Source organism: Thamnophis elegans, chromosome 1 (genome assembly GCF_009769535.1).
Source record: "Thamnophis elegans isolate rThaEle1 chromosome 1, rThaEle1.pri, whole genome shotgun sequence".
Lineage (NCBI taxonomy): Eukaryota > Metazoa > Chordata > Lepidosauria > Squamata > Colubridae > Thamnophis > Thamnophis elegans.
In genome coordinates, this window is record NC_045541.1 from 64,731,342 (window position 1) to 64,748,742 (window position 17,401).

Here is a 17,401-nt window from a genome sequence, read left to right on the forward strand (position 1 = left end):
CACAATCAGTGAAATGTATAAATTGAATCTGCGTAATTTGTCCATAGCATAGATTTTAGCATTTCACAATGTACATATCTAAAGAATTCTCAAAAAAAATGTTTTAGAGAAAATTAAGTTAAATCATGGAAGAGTCTGGTTTCCTGAAAAAAAACCCTTCTACAAAAAACAAAAGAATGACACAACACCCTTCTGCTGGATGAAACCAAAAGCCTGCCATATCTAGCATTTTAATCTGCCCCAATTTATAAAAGGAGAGACATAATTCCCAAGTATTAGCATTTACCCCAAAGTAGAGTTTTCCACCAATATTTTAAATAGACAGGTTGTTTTAGATCCGCAGAGACTATGGTAGTGAAACCGAGCAATTAGTTTTCTGTTTGATGTCCCCTTTGCAGAGGTCTTAAATTCAGGCTTACCATCTTTTTTCATGTAAATGCTGTAATTAAATGATGGCGCAGAAGGTGTGCCTGTGACTAGAAACAGGCTGAATAAAAATTCAATAAAACTAAGGAAGCTAGATGAGCTTCTAAGCTAGAGTCTGGCCTTCCACCATCAAATTCTTTCACAAATAAGTATTGACAGAGTTTATGGACCACCACAGACAGCAAGTGTACAATTGGGCACATTTCTGCTTTTTTAAAATAGTTGGTTAGAAAAGAAGTAAATTAAGATACGATACTGTAACCATGCACGTGGAACTTGTTCTACACAATCATTGAAAATGCAGACTCGTTTTTATTCTAGTCATCCTAGAAACATACAGGATGAGTAATTTCAAATTCTCATACAGGTGAAACTCGAAAAATTAGAATATTGTGTAAAAGTTCATTTATTTCAGTAATGCAACTTAAAAGGTAAAACTAATATATGAGATAAGACTCATTACATGCAAAGCAAGATAGTTCATGTCGCATTGAGGCAGTAATTGCTGCAAAAGGGGCCCAAACCAAGTACTGAGTACATATGCATGCTTACACTTTTCAGAGGTCCGATATTGTTCTATGTACAATCCTTGTTTTATTGATTGCATGTAATATTCTAATTTTCTGAGATGGTGGATTTGGGGTTTTCATGAGCCATAATCATCACAATTATGACAAATCACGGCTTGAACTATTTTGCTTTGCATGTAATGAGTCTTATCTCATATATTAGTTTCACCTTTTAAGTTGCATTACTGAAATAAATGAACTTTTGCACAATATTCTAATTTTTCGAGTTTCACCTGTATAAGAAATTCCACTGTAGAACATAAGTTAATACTGTAGATGCAGACTAAAGCCAAAAAAAAAAAATCTGTGTAGAGTGTATAAACTACAAAGTGTGGTTTCTATTGTGCTATGCATTATAAAAGGGAAATCTGATACTTTATTCATCTGCTTAAAAGGCAATAGGAACCCATTTCCATATTATCAAAAACCCAGAAGTTGAACTCACCTTCAGGAAACACTTTTTATCCACTTGTAAGAGACACCATAGTTTATTTAGAAAAGAACCACAAATAAGGGCCAAGAACATTTATCTTGAAAACCATAAGATTTGTTTTAGAGATTGTTCTAAAAAATGAAAAGAGGAGTATACGTTTATATGCTACTGAACGTCACATTCTTTTACTAGGTTCATGGAAAAATTGTCAGTGATACAAAGCTTGATCCTGTACATGTGCAATTACTTTTCCATTCAAATTATTAATTCAAAGGAAGTTGTCCCTATTGACATATGATACATTGGATCAGTGAAAGATATATCTGATGAATGAGCTGATACTTAATTTCTGTATTCCATTATATTCTGGAACGAAAAAACAACTATGAAGGCAGTAGTCCAGCAGACTTGAGAGTTTCCAATTATCTGTAGTAACCATACAAGGCAATTGTGCATTGGGAGTGATCTATAATTTATGAGAGACTTTCCAATTGTCTCAACATGCAGGTCAGACTGCTGATTGAATAAAGCACAATTGACACAATTGACATGTAAAGCCATAGCTGTTTTCACAGAACACATTAAACTGTCAACAACCAAATTATCTTATAGTTCTGTGAATCCAGGCACTTTTTTCCCCTCAACTCCCCAGATATCTGGGGCACCACAATTTAGCCCTCGTATTGCTGATATCTATCTTTCTGCTGCACAAACTCCCCATTTTTTTTTAACCTTTTAAGATTGGGAACTCTGAAGTGTTTGGTCTGACAATACTATAATCATTAAGAATCAGTTTGGTGTTCTGGTGAAAATGCTGTCTGAGAAACTGGAAACCAGGAAACTGACTTCTACTCCCATCTTAGGCATGAAAGCCAGTTGGATGACCTTGGGCAACTCATCTCTCTCTCTAGTCCAGGCCAACCCACCTCACAGTTATAGTGGTGAAGGGAAACAAAAAGAGGAGGATTTTTTTTGGTCGTTTTTTTATTTTATATTGCTTATACATATCAATGCATGAACAGTCTGATACCTGGGTATCATACATTTTAGTACACATAAACATAGTATTACTTATAGTTATTACATTTCATTTTCATTTCATATTGTTTAAACATATCTAATACTACCACCATTCAATTTCTAAATCTCCCTTATTACATATATGTCTGTCTGTCTGTCTGTCTGTCTATCTATCTATCTATCTATCTATCTATCTATCTATCTATCTATCTATCTATCTATCTATCTATCTATCTATCTATCTATCTATCTATCTATCTATCTATCTATCTATCTATCTATCTATCTATCTATCTATCTATCTATCATCTATCGTTCCCTCTTATTTCTATTCCAACTTTTATTCATGTCACCGTTGTATTTAAAGTCATTTTTTTCCTGTCTTCCATCTTTCACCTGCTTTATTATTCATAATAGAGGAGGGAGATTAGGTATGATTGTCACTTTGAGTTGTATATGAAAAAAAGGCAGGATACAAATTTAAAAACAACAGTAACAGCAGCGGCAGGAACCCAAAAAGGTGACTCACTGTTGCCTATTTCTGCCATCCAAATCCACCAGTGTATTCATATTTATTTATTTATTTATTTATTTATTAATAAAATTTATAGGCCGCCCAATCCCGAAGGACTCCGGGCGGCTTACAAAAAGAATAGGAAAAAGAAATAATAAAAAATAAATTAAAATAAAAGACAGATTTAAAATCACAACACATGCACTCGTGTGTATACTATGCAAGCAGACCTGCAAATTTTCATACAACTCTATTTATACTCATAAGATAAAATCTTTTAAGGAAACAGTTTAAGGACTCCGTTAAAAACGTCACTCTCTTGAGTCAGTGTAGGAGATTATACTGCAGGGCTGTTTTGAGTGCTATAAACGCGCTCTAAACCCTTCTTCCTATTCCTACTTCGCATTAATGAAATCCAGTGGGCAGCAAAATATTCAGGGGAGCAAAAAAAGAAAAAAGAAAAAAAGCTAAAATCGAGATCCGTGACCGCACCCCATCAATTTGAAAAAAATGGGAGGGGATGGGGCGACCTAATCAAATCTTGACCATTGGGCAGACATTTCAATCGTGCTCCCATCCCCCTCCCCCCCCCCCCCCAAAAAAAAAAGAGGCACGGCAGCTTCTGGCTGCAAATGCTTAGACACGGTGATGCAGCAAGGATGCCCGCGTGCGGCGCTAGGTGGGGCTCCGCGTGCCCAGCCCGGAGAGGGATCTTAACCAGTTGTTTGTCTGGGTCGGGTTGTCTTTACCTCACCAGTTCAAAGGGCGACGCTCTGACGTTACAATGGGGCTGCGCGCGTTCTATTGGTGGCGGGCCCCGCCAATCATCGGGCGGGCCCAGGCAGGAGCCGGCCTCCCTTTTCACTCACTTGACAGCAGCAGACCGACCGAGGCCGGAGCGTGGGGTGGGGGAAGGAGAAAAAAAAAAACCGCGTTGGGCCGCGCGTAAGAGCTGCTGGTGGCCATGGTGGAATCCGGACGGAGCCTCCTCCGGTGGTAAGGTACGTCCCCGGCATTGGTGAAAGATGGGCTTAGCAACCCACCCGCTGCATCCCTCTGTCCCCCGCACGGTTGGCCGTGCGGCGGCATTAGACGGGGCGCCCTCGGCATCTTAGCGGCACGGAGATCCCTGGAAATGCAGATCTGCTTCCCCCCCGCCCCAAGAAAGGAAAGCAATCGCAGCAGCACTCACTCGTCCAGAGATCGGGAGAAACAGTGGCTCCTACTTGCAAATCTATTGGCGATGTGAATCCCTCCTCCCCAAATCATAGATTCTTGGTGACTGAAATGTTGATGATGGTGATGACTCGCCTTCCTCCCCTTTCGGAACAAGTAGTCTTAGGGATGGCTCGATTCGGCCCCATTCGATATGCGCGCCCAGGGATGGTTACTATTCCCGGTACACTAAAACGCGCCTCGTCCTCCTGGCCGTACTAAGGGGACCGTTCTGAGCTGAGGGAAAGAAAAGGGGTTGCGGGCCCAAGACAGACGCTGCCTGGGGCTGCACTGATTTCCAAATGCATCGATGAGAAACCTCGGCAGCCCCAAAGTAAATGATGGGATGGTTGTTTATTTTGCAATCGGGTGCACGGCGCCCGGCCTGGCTAGCGAGGAGATTCCATTGGAATCCATTAGAATCCTCGAGAAGCTGAAACGCGATCCGCCTCTAAGGCCGGATGTTATCTCTCGGTCCGCTGAAGCAAACAAAACCAAAACAAAAGCAGAGCGAGATCCGCACCCCCCCTTGGTTTTTTTTAAAAAGCAAAATATGCATTTGTCACGCGGGAAAGCGATGCAAGTTCCCCGCGGCAGAGCGCAGGCAGTCCGGGCTCTTTCCATCTCGCACGCAGCAGGTTGCTACTCCGTGTTGTAAACTGGCCTGAGCACGATGGAGCTGCTGCGGAGTATTGGGGTTAAAAAACAACAACACACATCCCTGAAATGAAGAGTTAATTAGAAAAAATAACCGGGAGAAATTGGGGCATGCTTACATGATTTGGAACATAGGCTTGGTGAGATTGGTAGAAGGATTTAATTTCCAGAATAGTAATCTGATAAAATTTGATTAGATCATGATGACTGGTGAAAAGTGACATTTTAAAATTGATATACCATGGGCTGGCCGTTATTATCATGCCTTTCTGGGAAGGCAAGGTTAGAGAAGCTGACAGTTCAGCATTTCCACATATTTCACCCAGAAAAGTATGACTAGATTTTTTCTTTCTTTTTCTTTTTTCTTTTCCGCTATAATTTTGCACCAGTGAGGCTAACACCAATTTCGTTGTATTTATTTTGTACAATGACAATAAAGACTATACTATATTTGAGCCTGGGAAACCATTCTTAGAGCAAAGTATGTGTCTGGCATGTCATTAGAGCTAAAATATCTATGGACAGAGACAAGACAGATCCTAATAGCATTTATTTGCACGCTGCAGGGAACTGGTCATGAGTTCTGAAGGTCCAATTTAATTAGAGTAGACCATTGATGTGTTTGTGGGGGGAGGCATCATCAAGAATTTACAGTGCATAGGGATGCTGAAGGAGCAATAAAGGATGGGATTATTTCTGCTTCTTTTCCAGAGGAGGAAGTCCCCTTTCTGTTGTTGAAGCTGTTTCTGCCTCTGTTACTTCATCACAACAGAGACAAGAAGGTAAGGAAGGAAGCAAAATTTTTGGGAAAGATTGTTTGGTTATTGATTACAGGTATCGCCATCAGATAACAAAAGACTTCTACATCTTTATATGTGATGGGAAAGAAAAGAGTCACATTCCTTTTTTCCCCAGATAGTTAAAAGTCCCGGAGTGCAATCTGCTTTAAACTATTCTATGAGGCAGAGTGAATGCAAAATCTAGGACTAGACTGAAATGTAGGATGGGAGCATTTTTGCTTGTTGCCCCATCTATCCAATCTTTGCTTATTTTGTAGATGAGACATGGATGGAAGAGTGGGAAATCATAAAGGAAATACCAGCAAAGAGGAAACAACGTATCTTGTGTCGGATGTATTAACAAAGATGCAAATGAACTAACTCTGGTCATTTTGTTAAGTCCAAGAAACCATCTTAGTATCTGTACTGCAAGGAGTATGAAGTGAATATTCTGAATTCAGGAGCAATCAGTTGGGTCCATGTGACATTTCATTGTAGGGTGTAACTTCTTTGCAGTCTTCTGATTGTGAGTTTGAATGAGGTAGAAGAGTTTAAACTGAGCTGAACTCCAGAACAAGGCTGCAACATTGCTGGGTCAATAGAGATAGTTCTCATTTAGTGACTGCAATTTCGACCTGCAACTTGGTTGGCAAGCACAGCATTTGCTAAGTGAAATTGCAGCTGTGCTTATGACCTTCAACTTTTCTTACAGATCCGCGGAAGGCCATAAATATGAGGATTGGTCCTAAAATTACTTTTTCATCACTGCAAAATGTTGCTAAATGAGGCAGTTGCTAAACAAGGACTACCTGTATTCTCCTCCCCAAAGCAAGTTTTGGTCTAGTATTGTCAGAGCAGCTGTTCTTGCTCTTCCTGCAACCTTCTATCTCTTAAAGATCTAGGCATACTTCTCATGTCTTTATGGACACATCCAGGTAGTATTTTTTTCCAGGAGTTTTGACTTCCCAATTTAGCCTGCAGCCCTGGGATTTCCTGAAAGCCTTCTATCCCAAGTATTAAAAAAGCCCAGCCCTGCTTAGCTCACAAGGTCAGCCAGGTGCTGCCATCTGTTGAGACATAATAATTGTTAAACTACTTAATGATACTTAGTGCAGAAGATCTGAGCCAACGGCAACCTTTGAGTGATGGGGACTGGGTCATCTTGCGTGCTTCCCTGTTCTGCCTTTGAGTTGGAATGGGTCACAGTGGGATCTGAGATTACCCATCTCTGAGACTCAGGGCAAAATTTGATCATGAAACGTGGATGATTTTTTTGAAAGGAGCTCCCCATTAGTTGAAATACTAATTCTGTGGAATAGATGGTGGCAGTGGCTGAACTAAACAGAAGCAGCTCCCCAGATGGTGCTAAGTAACCCCATGTTGTTGGGTGTAAAGGAGTAAATGATTGCATGTCTGAATTGGGCTCAAGGGGCCAAATTGCAGGTAGAAAAAAACCAGGTGCTAAACACAGGAAGTTGTAAGTGCTTCCAGAGGGATCAGAGAGGATTGTTATAGAAACAAAAGGTAGATTTAGAACCTGAGGTGGGCTTAGCCGAACCATTCAAAAGTCCTGTGTGATATACATCATTTTGCCAATACAGGTAGCCCTCAACTTACAACAGTTCATTTAGTGACTGTTCAACATTAGAACAGAACTGGAAAAAGTGACTTACGACTGCTTTTCACACTTACGAACTGTTGCTGCATCCTCATGGTCACATGATCAAAATTAAGATCCTTGGCAACTGGTTCATACTTATGATGTTTGTAGTGTCCCAGGTTCATGTGATCACCTTTTGGGACCTTCTCACAAGCAACGTCAATGGAGAAGCCAGATTCACTTAACAACTGTGTTACTAACTTAGCAACTGCAGTGATTCACTTAACAACAAGAAAAGTCATAACATGGGACAAAATTCACTTAACAAATGCCTCACTTAGCAATAGAAATTTTGGGCTCAATTGTGGTCGTAAGTTGAGGACTGCCTGTATTAATTTGCACAGGTTTGCCAGAGCCATTTGTTCTGCAAATTAGGGCTGATCTGCACTTCCTCCTTGCCACACATAAGGCCAAGCCACCTATTATTTAAGGAGGGAAAGACAGGTGATGTGGTCTCAGCCTTCCCCTTAGGGGAAACCTTTTCTGCATGTCAGAAGTGGTGTTTCCTCCTCCTGCTCATGTGAGCTTCCTACTGTCCTACACAAATCCCTCCATTCCTGTTGGCATACCCCCCACCCCAGCCCACCCTTCCTTTCCCACTGTCTGCCTTTGACATCCATTGCTTGCCTGTTTTAAAAGACTAGTTGGTTGCTCAACGGTGTTTTTCCCTTTCTTTGACCTGATGGAAATTGACAAGAGTTCTACCAGGTTTCCCTTTCTAGGGAAAGGAAGAACTGAAAAATTGTGGTATTTGTTCCATTCTAATGATACAGTATATGCATAGATTTCAAGCACCTGAAGGCTGCAGAATGGAAAAAACCCATCTTTTTTTAAAAAAAAGAGGAAACGTTACATTAACCAGGGGCAGAGTTATATATTTTTCCTTTAGAAAAGCAACAACGTTTAGGCCTCTGTAATTGAAGATATCATGTTATCCTCTCCCTAAGCCATTAATCCCTTGTAAAGTAGATCTTGGCCCTATAAGAAATAATATTTCTTTCCGTTTACTGGCCAGATCCAGATGGCAAAGGAAGGGATATAGGAAAGGAGTTGGCTCAGGTTTAGTTTCATTGATGCATTTAGGGTGTTGTATGAGAAATAGTTACTTACGAGTGCTATATAATGTATTCAGTGAAGGTCAGCTCTGTAGATAGTTATGGCTGATATAGGCAATTGAATACAGGTGGTCCTCGCCTTACAACCACAATTCAGCCCAACATTTCTGTTGCTAAACGAAAGCGTTAATTTTGCCCCATTTTACAACCTTTCTTGCCACAGCTGTTAAATGAACCACCGCAGCTGTTAAGTTCCTACCACAGTTGTTAAGTGAATCCGGCTTCTCCCTTGACTTTGCTTGACAGAAGGTCCCAAAAAGTGATCACATGATCTTGGGACACTGCAACCATCATAAATATGAGTCAATTGCCAAGGGTCTGAATTTTGATCAAATGACCATGGGGATGCTGCAACGGTTATAAATGTGAAAAAAAGGTCGTAAGTTGCTTTTTTCAATGACATTGTGACTTCACTAAATGAACTGTTGTAAGTTGAGGACTACTAATGTTAAGTATGGGTTGCATCTGAACCATTGAGTTTTCTGAAGGGTTTCATGGCAGGGGTGAAATGCTACCGGTTTAGACTGGTTTGCTCGAACCGGAAGTATAAAATGCTACAGGTTTGCTCGAACTGGAAGTAAAAAAAAATGCTACTGGTTCGGGTGAAACAGTATTTCCGACGATCAGCTATGACGCACGATTTATATTACCGTATATACTCGAGTATAGGCCGACCCGAATATAAGCCGAGGCACCTAATTTTACCACAAAAAAACTGGAAAAGTTATTGACTCGAGTATAAGCCTAGGGTGGGAAATGCAGCAGCTACCGGTAAATTTCAAAAATAAAAATAGATACCAATAATGTTTTTGAATATTTATTTCAAAGAAAAACAGTAAACTAGCGGTGTATTCAATGAAATACTTCACTCACCTCATGATGCTGATGTCCCGCTGTGATGATGATGTCCCGTGCAGCCGCGGGAGCGATGTCCCGCCTCCTATGACACACGGCACAGTGATTCCTATCATTGGATCACTGTACCAGAGGAGGTGGGACATCGCTATGTGGCTGCTTGCCATAACAAGGAGGAGGTGGGACATCGTTGCAGAGCGGCAGGAGGGGGAGGAAGGGGAATCGTAAGACAGCCCTGCATTACATTAGAACGTGAGGAGGGAGGATGGTGCGGTGCGCGCTGCGCGGCAAACTGACACAGAGGGAGGGGAAACTCACAGGGGCACCGGGCCATTCACGAGTGTCACCCAGCGGCATGGCCCCGCCCCTTTTTCTCCTCCATTTCGGGCAAATTTTTCACTGACTCGAGTATAAGCCGAGGCGGCTTTTTTCAGCCCAAAAAGTGGGCTGAAAAACTAGGCTTATACTCGAGTATATACAGTAGCTAGAATTGTCAGATGTCCTGCTTTCTACCTAATCTAAATTGGGTGGCACAGCGGATTCCCCCTCTCTCCCGCTGTTCTACTTACCTTTGCAGACTTGGAAGACTTCAAAATGCTCCTTTTTTTAGCGTTGCGCATGCACTCACCAAACCAGTAGCAGACTTCAGAGGATTTCACCACTGCTTCACAGGCCATCTGGTGACTCTGGACGATCACCCCAAAAATGGTGTGGCTGACATTTCAAAACTTTTGTGGCAGTTCTGAGAGGGTGGGGATTGGAGTGTACTTGCTTTGCCCTTTAAAGCCACCCCTGAGCCACAAACTGCTTTTCAGCTTCTGGGTGAGTTTTATGGGGATAATGGAAACCGGTGGCATGCCAGAGGCAAATTGTTCTCGTTCCCAAGTTTGGGATTCCTGTCCTCTTGTATCTCATCATCTTATTTCACATGTGACAAGTCATTCACTATTGAGGCGTTCTCTTTGATTCTACTTATAATGTGAAAGGAAGTGAAAGAGAAACATTGATACAGAAATAAACATCTCAGATACATGGGTTTCATTTTTACTTTGCGAATGGTTGAACTATTTTCTTTTTAAATAAAGCTCCCTGTGAAAATAGCTAAATATTGCTGGCTGATTTAATGGTTTTGGAACTGATCCGTTGGCCTGTGTTGTCTTCTCCATATCTGGTCATCAGCATTAGGCTTGTTAGACTACAGCTTTTGTCACCCATGAGATTTATGAGAGTTGTGACACTCACATCTGGTAGCTGTGGGCTGGGGAATGCTAGCCCAAAAGGAAAGAGTGCCGTCCCTGGGACAACAGATCCTGCTTAACTTGCTAGTGCTGAATTGCTAACTTAAAATGGATGCATTACAGTCCAGTGTATTGAAGACTACAATATTTCATTTAGGTTGATTAACACTTCTTAATATTTAAGAACCATTTTGGTAGAGGAAGAGATAATGCCTATTATATCCTGTTAGAGTAGAGTTGAGAGTAATAGAGACATGTAAGAGTTTGAATTATTTGAAATTCTAATATAAAAAACTTCAATTTATAAAGCATTTTTAGGAGGATCTCAAGTTTTTAGTTTAGAACAAAATGTTTACTTTAGAACAATCCTGCAAACAGACTGAATTATTTTTTTCCACATAGTGGATAACTTATGAAATTCAGTATAATTTTAAAAATTCCTTTTAGATTAAAAGTTTAAATAACCTTGAAATGTAGGTTTATCCCACAGTTTTTTGCAATACACTAATTTTATGAAAATTACATACAATTATAGTGCACAATAATTAAAATATACAATAAAATAAATAAATAATCTGAGCCAGATGGGTGGTTAGGAAATACAAAATATAAATAAATAAAAATAAAAGCAGTCTGTATGGTAATTAAAATGCTTCTAAGTACCATAACTTAATACATCAATTGATTAAGATTACTGAAACAATATAGTAATCCTCACTTATGGACTGCCTCATTTAGTGACCATTCAAAATTATGATGGTATAAAAGATAGCTTTGTGACCACTCTTCAAATTTGTAACCATCGCAGCATCATGTGGTCGCGTGATTGCCATTTACATGCTTCCCAATTTACTTGTGACAAGCACAGTTAATGCAGAACATGGAAGTAAAATCGTAAGTTGTGGTCACAAATTATTTCACATAATGATCCTGATAATGTGTAATTGACTGGCCTGTTGCGCTCAAGTCATTTTTTCTGCTTAGTGGCCATGGTGCTTAACAATAGAGTTACCAATCCTAATTTTAGTTGTTAAGCAAGGGGTACCTGTAGAAAGATCTGAACTCGAAAAGCCAACATAATTCACAAATAGCAAGGTTTCTTGAGAAGGTTAGAATTGGCAAGAGGGCAGATAAAACGTTGCAGTACAAGCCCCACCCAGTTTGAAGGCAGATACAATGCACATGCAAAAGGGAAGGGGAAAGCCTGCATTGTAATTCCCTGTTCTCCATTTCCCTAATTTGGATACAACCATGCATCCCAGTACTGCCATTGCTCAGAGAGAAGGCATTCCAATACGGAGGGGGGGAATCCCATGGAAAAGGTCTGTTTCCAAGCAGCCACTCTCTACAATGCATAATATGAGAGGACCTGGTGCAGGGCTTCCAAATATGATTTTAGGTGAGAACATCTGGGGAAAGAAGCTTTACTAGTTCCATGTTGTCTTGGGCCATCAAAGATTTTATAAATTGAATTCAGATTGGATGCAAATTAGCCAGTCACTGAAAAAAAAAACAGGCTGAAAAGAGACCTGGTATTTCAGCAAGTCCAAAACATACTTTACTGGAAAGAAAGATAAAGGTTTTATAAAGCCTTCACAATTCCTAGATGTGAATTTTACTGAAAACCAGTAAGGAGATCTCAAACATGCACTGCATGCAAGGAAATCTAAGACGGTTTCTAAGCTAGAAAGGTACTGCAAGGAAGAGTAGGGAAAAATTCAGGACTCTTAGCTGGATATAGGATACATTGGACAGTTTTCATTTTTGCCAAAGGAGGAGTTTCAAATAGTCCCACCAGCCATAGCCACTGTTTTCGTATTTGAATTGTAAGCAAATCCAGATAAATAATACATACGCTTTCATGTTTCCAGAAAGAGGTTATCTTTGTTTCACGAATTCTCCAGCCAGCTATTCTGGGAATTGAAGTCCACAAGTCTTAAAGTTGCCAAGCTTGGAGACCCCTGGCCTAAACTTTTGCATAACACTGTATGTGATGGGTGTACATAAAATGGGAATAAGAGCACAGCAGATAGCACAGGAGAGAAGCCCTTATTCTAAGGTGACCAGATGTCCCGATTTCAGCGGGACAGTCATGATTTATAACAATTTGTCCTGTGTCCCGGGGCGTTTTTAAAAAGTCCTGATTTTCTGGCTTCATGTTGAAAGCCCAGTGGATTTGCTTAAGAAATCCTAACCGGGGCAGACAAAAGACACTCTGTCTAAACCCTCTCTCTGTCTCAGTACTTTCATTGAAGATATTAAAACATTAAAGCAACAAAACGGACCCCCCCCACACCCCTTTTACCTCATTTTATAAGAAAAAATGACACATTACCATAGAGCTGCAGGAAATACTTGGCTAGAGAGGGAAGCGACTGTTACTTCCTGGATTTTCCGGAGGGGAGGGGCACGGAGGTTGGAGGTCGGCTCGTGTTGGAAAAATGGTGACAAAGTTTTTTTGAAAAATATTTCCCTAAGTAATTTCACCATTTTAGTTTGCTCAGTTCTTTGTATTAACATCTATATCATTCTGGATTGACTTGGAGTGCTCACTTGTGCCTGCTGGTAAGTGAGCTGGGTTTTTTTTCTTTTATTTTTTAATGTATTTTAAAATAATATTTTATTTATTGTGCATAGGATTTTTTAAAAGTTTTATTCTGTGTGGATTCTTTGTTTAAATTGTCTTAGACTGTTTAAAAAAAGATTCTATCCAAAATACAAAATACCAGCTGCAGTTATTCACTTAAAAACTGGCAAGAAAGGTGGTATAGTGACCAAAGTTACAATGGCATTGAAAAAAATGACTGATGACCATTTTTCACACTTAACGACCATTTTCACACTTAACGACCGTTGCAGCATCCTCATGGTCACGTGAAAATTTTTTGATGTTTGGCAACAGTTACAATTTATATTTGTAAATTGTAGTTATGTTGAAATAAAAAAAAATTACAATACTATTTTTGCGTTATATGAAAATTTTTGTTGCTCCGTATAAAGTTTTTAATCAAGCCCCCCCCCCCCCTCTTCAGGGTCAAAGGTGTCCCTCTTTACCAATCTGAAAATCTGGTTACGTTACCTTATTCCCATTTTAAGTGTATGTACAAACATGGCATAATTGATATATACATACTACCAACCTATTTTTTAACTTGTGAAGAAGCTCTGAGATAAGTTGGTTAGAGAAACAAATTGCAGTGCCAAAATGAGTATAATTCCATATGCTGCTTTTAGGTTATTCACAGAATTTCCTCTTGTATGGCTTTCTGGTCTTTGGTGGGATAGTTGTCAATTAGTCTGTATGGAGTGCAGAATGGGTTGTGAGCTACATTGGGTGATATTGTGTTAGAAGAGAGAGATAATATTGTTTGGTGTGTTTCACTGACTTGGCGTGTTTCTGAAAAACTCTGATGTGATAACTCATTCTCCTTAGCTTGTTACAAATTATGAAAGTTATTCTCTCGGTTATCCTACTGCACACTGTTAAGAAATGCCTTGTATTCTTGTATTCTCAGTGCCTAGAGACTGTTAGGGGATGGATGGGGAGCAACGGGTTGAAACTAAACCCTTGCAAGACCGAGTGATTCTGGGTTTCGGGTTCGTTGGCTCACAAAGAATTGCCACCTTTGGTCTTGGATGGGGGTAGCCCTGTGCGTAATCTAGGGGTTCTCTTGGACTCACAACTCCTGCTTGAAGAGCAGGTGGTGGTCATGGCCAGGAGGAACTTTGCGCAACTGCGGGTTATGTGCTGTGGTGGGATTCAAATAATTTAACATTCAGTTCTCTGCCCTAATAACAACCAGTTCACCAAACTTCTCAGCAAGTTAACAACCGGTTCTCCTGAAGTGGTGCGAACTGCCTGAATCCCGCCACTGGTTGTGTGCCAGTTACGCCCTTTCCTGGACCAACAGTCTCTATTCACAGTCACTCATGCCCTAGTCCAGCGATTGAGAACCTTTTTTGGCTCACATGCCATAAGTGGGGGGAGTGCAGTGGGGTTGTGCGCGGGCGTGGCACACCCATAATGCAATGCGCAATCCCCCAGTGTGCATGTATGATTGACAGGCGCTCCGTCCCATTTTTTGTATGCTTTTTTCGCCGTCCCCCAGGCTCCAGAGGCTTTATAGGAACCTGAGGAGGGTGAAAACAGCCTTCCCCTCCCCCTGGAGGCCCTCTGGAGGCTTCAGGAGCTTCCCTGAAGCCTCAGGAGCACAAAAAACTGGCCCTATGGGCAAACCGGAAGTTCGGGAATGGACTTCCTGTTTGCTCGTAGGGCCGGTTTAAGCCCTCCGTAGCCTTCAGGGGCCTTCCAAAGGCTTCCCTGAAGGCTCTGGAGGACTAAAAATGGCCCTACGAGCAAACCAGAAGTGACTCAGGGAAGCTCCTGAAGCCTCCAGGGAGCCTTCGGGGGGAGGGAAAGGCTGTTTTCGCCCTCTCCAGGCTCCTATAAAGCCTCTGGAACCTGAGGAGGGCGAAAAATGGCTTTAAAAAAGGCTGAGCTCAGCTGGCCAGCGCGCATATGTGCACTGGCCAGCTGACATGGCAACGCCTCGCGTGCCCTGACAAATGGCTCCGCGTGCCACCTGTGGCATGCGTGCCATAGGTTCGCCATCCTGGCCCTAGTTATTTCCCATTTTGACTATTGCAACACGCTGTACATGGGACTGCCCTTGAAGAGCATCCGGAAGCTCCAATTGGTGCAAAATGCAGCGACCCGCATGGTTTTATGCAGATTCCGGAGTACACATGCACACACCTCTCCTGCCAGAGCTGCATTGGTTGCCGATTTGCTTCCGGGTGCTATTCAAGGTGCTGGTTCTCACCTTTAAAGCCCTTCATGGCTTGGGACCAGGTTATCTAACGGACCATGTCTTGCTGGTCACATCTATCCGACCCATCAGAGCAGGAAGGCAGTGAATGTTGTGGGTCCCATCCCTGAGGGAGATATACTTGGCAGGACCCAGAAAAAGGGCCTTCTCCATGGTGGCTCCCTCTCTCTGGAACATCATTTCCCCAGAGATTAGAATGTCCCCCACTCTAACCCTCTTCCAGAAGGCGCTGAAGACCTGGTTCTGCCAGTGGGCTTGGGGAACCCAGAGTGGGATGGAGCCCATTAAATGGCTCATGTGATCTGCTGAAGGGGGGGGGGAGGAAGAGGGGGGATGATTTTGTTATATTGTACCATATTAATTTATTTGATTCTTTTTGTTAGTTTATATTGTTTTAAATGTGATTTTGTATTCTGCAAGCCGCACTGAGTCGCAATGGGCAAATAAGTGGCAATATAAATTAAATAAAAACAAACAAACAAATAAATAAATTCTCCTCTGTTTTCTAATGTAGTTTCCCTGCATAACGTAGGTGGACAGAATGGTGGATTACTATGAAGCGCTCGGGGTGCCCCGCAATGCCTCTCCAGATGACATAAAAAAGGCGTGAGTTGCATTCTTTCTATTTCTACCAGAGACCATCCACATGCGTGCCAAGATAACACTTTTCACAATCTTGTGCCTAGCGGGTTCCATCATAGACCAGAATCTCATGGAATGGGATCCCGCACAGATATATACTACCCTCTGTGTTGTTATCCACAGGTACAGAAAGAAAGCCCTGCAATGGCACCCAGATAAAAACCCAGATAACAAGGAACATGCTGAGCAGAAGTTTAAGGAGATAGCAGAGGCCTACGAGGTTCTGTCTGACAGTAAGCAAATGCTTTGGCTTTTTTCCCTCATCCCTCAGCCATTTTGACTGTTCTGGTCTCTATCGAAGATACTGACCAAGTAGGTGGGACTATTTACTTACTTATTTGACTTTTATGCTGCCTTTATAGTTTTTATAAATAACTTAAAAGAGCCACCTTACCTATTTCCTCCTCCTATTTTCCCCACAACAACCTTGTAAGTTGGGCTGACAGAGAATTATCTAATCGGGACCTGGTTTTTAGGCTGCTGCCTTAACTACCAGACCAAACTGGCCCTCATTTCTGCAGCATAAGGAGATCTCTTCTTAATGTTAATTTTATCCAGGAAAAGCAAGTTAGAAGGGAATACAGTGTGTTCCCACATCCAGTTTGGGGACTTAACAGTTAAATGAAAGAAGCAAGTGTACTGAGGTTTTGAAGGAGAAAAATTCCCCATGACTCAATTTACAAGTGGAGCACACAAATCTACTTACCATATTTTTCGGAGTATAAGACTCACTGAAGTATAAGATGCACCAAGATTTCCCAGCCCCTAGGAGTACTCTGGAAGCCTCCTAAAGGCTATGCACAGCCATTTTTGCAAAGGGGACTGGGTTTCGGGATGCCAAAAATGCTGTATTCAGTGTATAAGATGCACCCAGATTTCCACCCTATTTTTTTGAGGGAAAAAGGTGCGTTTTATACTCCGAAAAATACGGTAAGTCAAGTTTATTTGAACAGCACTGGGGACAACCATAGGATTTCCGCTCCCCAAAGGAGGGTACAGACAACTTTAAATAATTGTATAGTAAATGCTGATCAGTAATTATGTCAAATGCCAATCAAAACATGGCTTAGATTTTCTGCTTATAGAGGGATAAGCTTATAGAGGGATAAATGGAGGTCGGCACCAGTTAATTTTTGTAGTTACTTTCTAGTTCCTGTTGCAAGTGCTGATTTAAGATAACTTATGAGCCAGGATCTGCAAAGCCTACGCATGCAACCGTTAGAGAGGCTTATTTTCGTTCAGGGACTTTCGTTTGGAGATCTTGGTCCAGGTATTTGTTTTACGCCTTCATATGTGCTCATATTCTAGAACAGTGGTCTCCAACCTTGGCAACTTTAAGACCTGTGGACTTCAACTCCCAGAGTTCCTCAGCCAGCTTTGCTCTGGGCGTTGAAGTCCACAAGTCTTAAAGTTGCCAAGGTTGGAGACCACTGTTCTAGAAGACCTCTG

At 41.5% G+C, this 17,401-nt stretch overlaps 1 protein-coding gene across 2 annotated transcripts in view; it reads left to right on the forward strand.

The window, feature by feature from the left end:
• Positions 1-3,796: 3,796 nt before the first annotated feature.
• The window catches only part of LOC116509020 (dnaJ homolog subfamily B member 2-like), a 35,525-nt gene continuing 21,920 nt past the window's right edge, over positions 3,797-17,401 (forward strand). The window contains exons 1-4 of one of the 2 annotated variants that reach the window (XM_032217908.1): positions 3,797-3,963; positions 5,546-5,616; positions 15,843-15,916; positions 16,076-16,185. In XM_032217908.1, the coding sequence (XP_032073799.1) occupies positions 15,852-15,916; positions 16,076-16,185 (175 nt within the window). In that variant the 5' untranslated portion in view covers positions 3,797-3,963; positions 5,546-5,616; positions 15,843-15,851. Of the gene's footprint in view, positions 3,964-5,545; positions 5,617-15,824; positions 15,917-16,075; positions 16,186-17,401 lie in introns of both variants that reach the window. The other variant, XM_032217900.1, reaches the window with a different exon arrangement.